A 10,815-nucleotide genomic window follows, 5' to 3' on the forward strand; every position below is an offset into this window, starting at 1 on the left:
TCCTCGCACCAAGGGCATCATTCAACATTTTACAAGGCAAGTGCAGCAGCATACAGAAGGACTTGATCAAGATTTACAGGTGACCAATGACAAGATTGGGCAACTGGAGGCCACCCAACTTGCCTCCACCACCAAGCTTACAGGATTGGAGGCATCTGTTGCCCGTATGGACAGAAGCCTTGCTGCTCTTCTAAAGCGTTTTGATGACTTCCGCATGAAAGACAAAGAGCAGCATAATGAAGACAACAAGGACGAAGAGCGATTCGAAGATAATTATGATGATGATTATACTGATGATACTGAACATGTTGCTCATGACACTCGTGACCGGCGTCGCCTACACCATAATTGTAGAGGTATGGGTGGTCAACGCCGATGTGAGGTACCCAATAATAATGATGCTTTCAGTAAGATAAAATTTAAGATACCTCCTTTTGATGATAAATATGATCCTGATGCATACATTACTTGGGAAATTGCTGTTGATCAAAAGTTTGCATGTCATGAATTTCCTGAGAATACACGTGTTAGGGCAGCTACTAGTGAGTTTACTGATTTTGCTACTGTTTGGTGGATAGAATATGGCAAGAAAAATCCTAATAACATACCACAAACTTGGAATGCTTTGAAACGAATCATGAGGGCTAGATTTGTTCCTTCTTACTATGCACATGATTTGTTAAATAAATTGCAACAACTGAGACAGGGTGCTAAAAGTGTAGAAGAATATTATCAAGAATTGCAAATGGGTATGTTGTGTTGTAATTTAGATGAGGATGAGGAACCTGCTATGACACGATTTTTGGGTGGGTTAAATCATGAAATCCGAGACATCCTTGATTATAAAGAATACACTAACGTAACCCGTTTGTTTCATCTTGCTTGTAAAGCTGAAAGGGAAGTGCAGGGGCGACGTGCCAGTGCCAAGAATAATATTTCTGTAGGGAAAACTAATTCATGGCAGCCCCGCATGACTACTACTCCAACTACACGTGCTCCTATGCCAACATCCAGCGACAAACCTCGTGCTACTTCTGCAAATTCAGTGGCAAAGACGACCCAGAAGCCTGCTGCGAGTGCTTCATCCATGGCATCTACAGGTAGAACAAGAGACGTTTAGTGTCACCGGTGCAAGGGATATGGACATGTGATCATAGTTCAGAATTTCGGCCTGAAATTCACGAATTTCGGCGAAATTCGTTTCTATCGGCCTGGTCCGGTAAAGGCCCAAACCGGTGAAAACATTTCGGCCTGTTTTGAATTTTTTTTAGCCCATCACAGTCGGACTGGCCCAGTAATTCCTTCCCAACTATATAATACCTGAGCTGAAACCCTAGCTGTTCTCAAATTCATTTCTCTCTCCTCGACTCTCAGGCTCTCAGCCGCCCGCCGCCGTCGCCGCCTGGCACCTGCCTCTACCCCAGCCCCAGCCCCTGGGCGACCTTGCCCCCGGCCCCAGCCAGCCCCTGCCCCGGGCGACCTCGCCATCAGGTTCTTGTACCAGGACGGCCACATCGATGCGTGGCTTCTCTTGTCAACGCACTGAATCGGACTACTTACTGCGTGCAGGTACATGGATGACACGAGGGGAAGACTCCCTGTCGATGCTCGCGGGAAAGGAGCCGATGCTGACGGTGCAGCAGGAGGAGCCACCAAGAAAGCTGCTGTAGGCAAGAGGAATGCTTCGACAGGTGATCTGTACAATTGTTTTTCGATCTTGCAATTTCATATGCACAAAGCCTATATTTTTCTATCAAGGATGTCTCGTTCTGAGTAGATTAGTACTTGAATGCAACTGAACCTTGTACAGCATTAACTATGGGATATTTACATGATCCATGAGAATTTAGTTGTTGTTTTTATGTTTTAGATAAATTGTTCTCTTGGTCAGCCTTTTAGTTTGAGCAAAGCATTAATCTGCATAGTTTTGTCTGTACATCATTAATACTTGTGTCAAACATGAGTATCGAGCAGCAACAACCAAGTTAAAGATGAGCGTTGTGTATCGGCTGGAAAGAAGTAACTAATGCAAACAATTGTCGACAACATATGTCCATGTGGTAGTCATACATGAAAATGGGTTTGCACTTGTACTATTTTGTGCTTGCTTCTCTCATTTATTGAATCCACTAGTTACTCACCATGTCCTTGTGGTAGTCATACATCTGAGATATGCTTATAGGCTTAGATTTAGTCACTTAGCTAATTTAGAACTGTTATTTTGCGCAGCCATTGATAGTGTATGGACCCATGGTATACCATTTGGATCTGGATTCAAATGCCACTACTGCAATAGAGCATTCTCAGGTGGAGGTGCAACCCGGTTCAAAGAACATTTGGCGGGGATCATTGGGAATGTGGAAGCGTGCCAGAAGGTGCCAAAGGATGTGCGGAAGTGTATGGAGGAAAGCAGAACAGAAGGGAAGAGAGCAAGGGCGGTGAACAAGGCTAGAAAGAAAAGAATCGATGATGAAATTGCACGGTCTGTTGGAGTAGAAGATGTTGTTACAATCAATGATTATGGTGACGATATTCCTAATGATGAGGAAGGGCAGTTGCAGTTTGTACTGAAAAGATCAATTCATGAAACCAACATAAGGAATGTGGCTACCTGCTCAAGATCTGGCGGTGGCAGCCAGAGAAGAATTGACACCATGTTTCAGAAGCAGTCTGCATCCAAGAGACGAGTGGGGTTTGACATAGACCTAGCATGCAGTAGAGCTCCTGTGCAACCAAGAATTAATGTCGCCTTAAATCCCGACCTCAAGGATAAACTAGGTAGAGCATGGTCCAAGTTTTTTCAAGCAAATAGTGTGGCCGGGAGGAAGGCAAATTGTCCTTATTTTCGGGCTGCATTTAAGCTGACTCAGCAGCTTGGTGAAGGGGTTCCATGCCCAACAGGAGAAAGTATTGATGGTTCCTACTTGGAGGTACATAATGAACTTTCACATGTTGCTTACTGTTCACATGTTTGTTTCTAATTTCAGAGCTACATTGTTTGTTTCTAATTTTTCTTTTGAATTGCAGAGCAATTTCGAAGAATTAGAGCATGATATGAAACAATGCCAGATGGATTGGGATCAGTACAAGGTTACTCTTATGTGCGATTCATGGACTGGACAAAATGGTGAGAGCATCATCAATTTCATGATATACTGCAATGAGAAATTGTTCTTTCATAGAACAATCAATGCCACAGGAGAAACTCAGAATGCAAGTTTCCTATATGATTGCATCAGAAAGGTTATTGTAGATGATATTGGAATTGATAGAGTTATGCAAATTGTAACCGATAATGGATCAAACTACAAGAAGGCGTGTGCACAAGTCACTAGAGAGTTTCCAAAGATTTTTTGGCAGCCGTGTGCTGCACACACCATTAACCTCCTACTCAAGAGCATAGGGAAATTTACAGATGTTGAGAGGGTTATATCTAGTGCCCAAAGAATATGCAAGTTCTTCTACAACCATAACAATCTACGTGCTGAAATGAAGCGCAACATTGGTGGTGAGCTGTATAGGTGGAATGCCACCAGATTTGGAACTGTCTTTATATTCCTCCAAAGCTTTTGGGATAGAAAGGATAAGTTCCGACAATGGATGGCGTCAGAGGAATGGGCTAACAGCCGCTACAATGGAGATGCCGAGTACATCTATGCAGACGAATGTTTGTCATGTAGGCAATGGTGGGACAACATCAAGTTTGTGCTAGAGCTGGTTTCGCCAATCTATAGTCTGTTGCGTTATGCAGATTCACAGAAGATTGGTACTGTCTCGGGGTTCATACCACTGGTGATAATTTGTAGGGATATGTTGCAAGTTTACATGGAGGGGCATAAAGACCTGAAGAATATCTTGGCACTACTAGATAGTAGGGTCAAAAGTATGTGCCAGAAAACCCTAATGCTTGCAGGTACTGAGTTGCTTTCTATATACCTATCTCTCTGTTATCTTGCTCATTTTACTGCAGTGATTCATTCTTATATGAAATCTTCTTGTCCATATAGCTGCTGTGCTAAACCCTCAAGGTCACTACAAGTTTAGCACCACTTCAAATCCTGACTATTTGAAGGAGCTAGCAATTGTAATCGAAAGGATTGCTGATTCCCCTAAAAGCGCAGTTCAGGCTTTATCTGAGTTCCAGGATTACAAAGCGAACAAAGGAATATTTGGTACTACAACAGCTCGATTGGCTGCTATTTCTCCTAATGTAACTCCAAGTATGTTGTGCTACCTTTTTTTAACTTAATTTAGTGCTTATCTGCTTGTGCCTCATTAATTATTGGGCTGCATATAGTATATTCGTAGTCAAAAGTTAACTTTGTATTATAGAAATGGCTTTGTACTATTCTGATTCTGCTGTATGGAGGTTCTGTTCCATCTTCTCCATTATCACATCTTGTTGGTGATAACCAGTAAAACTATATAGATCTTTATCTGTTTTAATATTTATTATGAAATGTTTTTTTATATATAATTGCGCACATCTGACTTAAACAACTGCAGATTGTTAATAAAGGAGTGAATATGCATACTTATAATTGAATTTGGTTTTCCTGCAGCCACTTGGTGGTCTCTTTATGGAGGAGACACCAAAGAATTGCAAAAATATGCATTGAGGATTGTGTCACAGTGCATTTCTACAAGTGGCTGTGAACGAAACTGGAGTAGATTCTCACTGGTCCAAACCAAACTGAGAAACAAACTGTGCTACATTAAACTTCATAAGTTGGTCTATGTGAATCATAACCTGAAGCTACGTGTGCAACATCTTGAAGCTAATGATCAACTTGAGAAGGAAAAGTTTGCAGATCCTATTCAAGATATGATAGATTGTGCACTTTTTGATCATACCAATCCAATTACAGAGTGGCTAAATGAACCAGATTCTGTTGTTGATCAAAAAGCTGAACAATCTTATGGACTAGTGCGTGAAAAGAGTCTTCTTGGAACGAGAGAGCGAGGGAAAGCTGGACTAGTGCATGATAAAAGAAAGAAGGGGGCAAGTGAGGATGGGGATGATGAGTTTGATGAAAACGAGAGTGAGAGTGATGATATTGGAACATGGGATGATAGCGATAATGGGGCTGATGACGAAGGAGACACTGATGGAGACGGAGAAGGTTAGCCTTAGTGTTCTTTAGGTAGAAGTATTTTGATATTTCTGGAAATCTGCATATTAACATATTTGATTGACTAATTGTGCTTTCTGATAGATGAAGATAAGGTCCCTTCCTCTAAGAAGCAGCAAGGGCTGAAAGAAGAGAGGATTTCCAATCCATGTCCTGCTCCAGAAACGCATGGTGATGATGAAACCGCACTAGCAGGTTCTAAATCATTGTTGTGTCCATTTTTGTCTGTTAGCATAGTGAAATATTTTCAAGTATTTTTGCATGCTTATTATTATTTTGTAGGGGAGGGAATTGATTGTAGACCGAGGAGGGCGTGTCGAAACAAAACCAAGGATATTTATTCTCTATTAGGTGGAGTTGTTTCACCGTACATTTGTTAAATTGTTTTGTTTAATCTATTTCTAAGTTTTGCTCGTGTGCAGGTTGCAAGTAGTAAACTGGAGCCTTCACCACAGAGTTATGCTTCACCATCGAGAGAGACTATTTTTCTTATGATTTGTTGTATCTCTGTATGGAACTGTGAAGTGGACTGTTAGATTTACTTTGGACTATTTAAGTGGACTGATTATTAAGTGGAAAAACTATTTAATTCTATGATTTTGCTTAATTTTAGACTATGATTTGTTGTATCTCTATATGAACTGTTTAAGTGCACTGTTAGATCATTTGCTATCTAGATTTGGAAAAACTACTTTGTTCTATGATTTTGCTTAATTTTGGACTTTCTTTTTTGCCGATTTTCGGCCAAATTTTCTTATTTCTTCAAAAATCAGTTTGAGCATTTTTTGCACCCGAAAAATCCGAAAATCGCCGAAAATCCCGATTTTCGTTTTTACCGCTGAGCACCGATATTTTTGGCCGAAACGGTAACCTAAACTATGCATGTGATGCGTGACTGTCCAAGCAAGCATGTTATGGTCATCAAAGATGATGGTGAGTATTCCTCTACTAGTGATTTTGATGAAGATACACTTGCTTTGCTTGCTGCTGACCATGTTAGTGAGGAACAACTAGAAGAGCAGATTGGAGCAGAGGATGCAGATCATTATGAGAGCCTCATTGTGCAGCGTGTGCTTAGCGCACAAATGGAGAAGGCGGAGCAAAATCAGCGGCATACACTGTTCCAAACAAAGTGTGTCATTAAAGAGCATTCGTGCCGTTTGATAATTGATGGAGGTAGCTGCAACAACTTAGCTAGCAGTGATATGGTAGAGAAGCTTGCACTTACAACCAAACCGCACCCACATCCATATCACATTTGATGGCTCAACAATAGTGGTAAGGTTAAGGTAACAAGATTGGTACGAATTCATTTTGCTATTGGATCATATCATGATGTTGTTGAGTATGATGTTGTGCCTATGGAAGCTTGTCATATTCTACTAGGTAGACCATGGCAATTTGATACAGACTGTATGCATCATGGTAAATCAAATATGTATTCTCTCATACACCATGATAAGAAAATTGTTTTGCTTCCTATGTCTCCTGAAGCTATTGTGCGTGATGATGTTGCTAAAGCTAAGAAAACTAAATCTAAGATCGATAAAAATGTCAAATCTATTAGTAGTAACAAAGATGAGATAAGATTGAAAGGACATTGCTTGCTTGCTACTAAATCTGATATTAATGAATTGGTTGCTTCCACTTCTGTTGCCTATGCTTTGGTATGCAAGGGTGCTTTGATTTCAGTTCACGATATGCAGCATTCTTTGCCCCCTGCTGTTGCTAACATTTTGCAGGAGTTTTTGGATGTTTTTCCAAGTGAGATACCAGCGGGGCTGCCACCAATACGAGGGATTGAGCACCAAATTGATCTTATTCCTGGTGCATCTTTGCCAAATCGTGCACCATACAGGACTAATCCGGAAGAAATGAAGGAAATTCAACGACAAGTGCAAGAACTACTCGACAAAGGTTATGTGCGTGAGTCCCTTAGTCCTTGTGCTGTTCCTGTCATTTTAGTGCCTAAGAAAGATGGAACATGGTGTATGTGTGTTGATTGTAGAGCTATTAATAATATCACCATTCGATATCGACACCCTATTCCATGATTAGATGATATGCTTGATGAACTGAGTGGTGCTAATGTGTTTTCCAAAGTTGATTTGCGAAATGGGTACCACCAGATTCATATGAAATTGGGAGATGAATGGAAAACTGCTTTCAAAACTAAATTTGGTTTATATGAGTGGTTAGTCATGCCTTTTGGGTTAACTAACGCACCTAGTACCTTCATGAGGTTAATGAATGAGGTTCTGCGTGCTTTCATTGGAAAATTTGTTGTAGTCTACTTTGATGATATATTGATTTACAGCAAATCTATGGATGAACATCTTGATCACTTACGTGCTGTTTTTAATGCTTTACGAGATGCACGTTTATTTGGTAACATTGAGAAGTGCACCTTTTGCACCGATCGAGTGTCTTTTCTTGGCTATGTTGTGACTCCATAGGGAATTGAGGTTGATCAAGCCAAGGTAGAAGCTATACAGGGATGGCCTGTACCAAAGACTATCACACAAGTGTGGAGTTTCCTAGGACTTGCTGGTTTCTATCACCGATTTGTGAAGGACTTCAGTACCATTGCTGCACCTTTGAATGAGCTTACAAAGAAGGGAGTGCCTTTTAGTTGGGGCAAAGTACAAGAGAACTCCTTCAATATGTTAAAAGATAAGTTGACACATGCACCTCTCCTCCAACTTCCTGATTTTAATAAGACTTTTGAGCTTGAATGTGATGCTAGCGGAATTGGACTGGGTGGTGTTTTGTTACAAGAAGGCAAACCTGTTGCGTATTTTAGTGAAAAATTGAGCGGGCCTGTTCTAAATTATTCTACATATGATAAGGAATTGTATGCTCTTGTTCGCACATTAGAAACATGGCAGCATTACTTGTGGCCCAAAGAGTTTGTTATTCATTCTGATCATGAGTCTTTGAAGCATATTCGTAGTCAAGGGAAATTGAACTGTAGACATGCTAAGTGGGTTGAATTTATTGAATCTTTTCCTTATGTTATTAAGCACAAGAAAGGGAAAGAGAATATTATTGCTGATGCTTTGTCTAGGAGATATACCTTGCTGAATCAACTTGATTACAAAATCTTTGGATTAGAAACCATTAAGGGCCAATATGTTAATGATGCTGATTTTAAAGATGTGTTGCTACATTGTAAAGATGGGAAAGGTTGGAACAAATTCATCTTTAGTGATGGGTTTGTGTTTAGAGCTAGCATTCCAGCTAGCTCCGTTCGTTTGTTGTTGCTGCAGGAAGCGCATGGAGGTGGCTTGATGGGGCATTTTGGAGCTAAGAAAATGGAGGACATACTTGCTGGTCATTTCTTTTGGCCAAAGATGAGAAGAGATGTGGAGAGGTTTGTTGCTCGTTGCATGACATGTCAAAAGGCTAAGTCACGGTTAAATCCACACGGTTTGTATTTGCCTCTACCTATTCCTAGTGCCCCTTGGGAAGATATTTCTATGGATTTTGTGTTGGGTTTGCCAAGGACTAGGAAGGGACATGATAGTGTGTTTGTGGTTGTTGATAGATTTTCTAAGATGGCATATTTCATACCCTGTCATAAAACGGATGATGCTACTCATATTGCTGATTTGTTCTTTCGAGAAATTGTTCGTTTGCATGGTGTGCCCAACACAATTGTTTCTGATCGTGATGCTAAATTTCTTAGTCATTTTTGGAAGACTTTATGGGGAAAACTGGGGACTAAGCTTTTGTTTTGTACTACATGTCATCCCCAAACCGATGGTCAAACTAAAGTTGTCAATAGAACTTTGTCTACTATGTTAAGGGCTGTTTTAAAGAAGAACATTAAGATGTGGGAAGATTGTTTGCCTCATATTGAATTTGCTTATAATCGTTCGCTGCATTCTACTACAAAGATGTGCCCATTTCATATTGTCTATGGTTTCTTGCCTCGTGCTCCTATTGATATGATGCCTTTGCCATCTTCTGAAAAACTAAATTTTGATGCTACTAAGCGTGCTGAATTGATGTCAAAACTGCATGAAACAACTAAAGAAAACATAGAGCGTATGAATGCTAAATATAAGATTGCTGGTGATAAAGGTAGAAAGGAACTAATATTTGAACCTAGAGATTTAGTTTGGTTGCACTTGAGAAAAGACAGGTTTCTTGATTTCAGAAAGTCTAAATTGATGCCTAGGGCTGATGGACCATTTAAAGTGTTAAAGAAAATTAATGATAATGCATATAAACTCGATCTGCCTGTAGAATTTGGGGTTAGTCCCACATTTAACATTGCATATTTGAAGCCATATTTGGGAGAAGAAGACGAGTTTGAGTTGAGGACGCCTCAAATGCAAGAAGGGGAGGATGATGAGGACATCAACACCAATGATACATCCACGCCGACACGAGTACCAGTTTCTGGTCCTATTACTCGCGCCCATGCTCATCACATTAATCATCAAGTAAGTTCAATCTTGAGTTCTTGTCCATCATATTTAGACCATGGAGACGCGTGCACTCTTGTTTTGGTTAGGAACCAGGGAGAGGACCGAAAGGGACAAGGATTCGCGGAGGCTAAATTCGGACTCCAGGACAACTCCAACTTGTGATGGTCACCACAGTCGCATACCGACTCGGATTGGGGCGTTCAAGTACTTCATGGAATCCTTATGAAGTCTATTTTCATATGGATCTGAAATCAAGTCCATATCTGTTTTGAGGCGGCCGCAATGACTGAATTACTACTAAGAGCTTGTCTGTCCAAAGGTGCTGCGTTACCTTAGTTTGGTCCAATGGGCCGTGTATCAAGTTGGGTCCATTAGGGACGCGTCCTAGGGTTGGAGAATGACCCCAACACCCCCCTGGTCGTCCTTCCACCTTCATATACTCCTTAGCCACCACCAAGAATAGTCGGGTTTTGTTTAGATCAAGTTTAGCTCTCGCTACTTGCTTGTAAACGCGCGTGCTGGATCAGCCGCCTGTCTTCTTGTCTTCGGAACCCCACCTTAATTGAGATTGAGTTTGAAACTTTCATCTACATCTAGTAATTCAGTACTTGCTATACTTGTTCTTGCTAGTTCTTTGATTGCTTGCAGGACGAGTGCCCTAGTGGCCGGGTGACGCGCTCCACAAGATCGCGGCAGCCATTGGAGGTGGTGTATCGGTTGCTAAGGCGCAGCTTGGAAGGCTGTAGTCGGGCCGTGAACGTCGTCTCCACCCGTCAATCGAGTTATCCCACACCTCTCATCGAAAGATCGGGAACAAACCCTAGCGGGATCATATCATTATCCCACAACTCTCATCGAAAGATCGGGAACAAACCCTAGCGGGATCATACCACAAGATGAGCACTATATCCGAAAGGACTGAAATGAGCTTCCGCTTGACCCTAGTCACCTAGTGGTACCATCAGGTGCGTCCAAAACGATTTCTGAGCCTATGGTACATCTAGTACAAACCATGCACCTAGCTTGCACCGATGCTAACACTATCTCCAAACAGAAATAAGAGAGATTCCACATCACCCACGTCAACTAGGAGTTCCATCGGGTGCGTCCAAAATGATTTTTGAGCCTATGGTATGTTCGACGCAAACCATGCACCTACCTAGCATCGACACTAACACTGTCTCCAAATGGAAAGAAGCGAGAGTCCAAATGACCCACGTCGCCTAGGAGTTCAATCGGGTGCGTCC

At 41.3% G+C, this 10,815-nt stretch overlaps 1 protein-coding gene and 1 pseudogene across 1 annotated transcript; both read left to right on the plus strand.

Moving 5' to 3' along the window:
* The first annotated feature begins 358 nt into the window (after positions 1-358).
* On the plus strand, positions 359-6,394 carry LOC136461458 (uncharacterized; annotated as a pseudogene).
* On the plus strand, positions 1,426-5,910 carry LOC136457278 (uncharacterized). The gene is made up of 9 exons (XM_066457340.1): positions 1,426-1,491; positions 1,570-1,691; positions 2,230-2,930; positions 3,028-3,667; positions 3,752-3,913; positions 4,008-4,220; positions 4,563-5,123; positions 5,217-5,327; positions 5,415-5,910. Exons 2-9 carry the CDS (start codon positions 1,574-1,576, stop codon positions 5,510-5,512), a joined length of 2,604 nt encoding a protein of 867 aa, XP_066313437.1. The 5' UTR covers positions 1,426-1,491; positions 1,570-1,573; the 3' UTR covers positions 5,513-5,910.
* Positions 6,395-10,815: the final 4,421 nt, after the last annotated feature.

Source organism: Miscanthus floridulus, chromosome 6 (genome assembly GCF_019320115.1).
Source record: "Miscanthus floridulus cultivar M001 chromosome 6, ASM1932011v1, whole genome shotgun sequence".
NCBI classification, from domain to species: Eukaryota; Viridiplantae; Streptophyta; class Magnoliopsida; order Poales; family Poaceae; genus Miscanthus; species Miscanthus floridulus.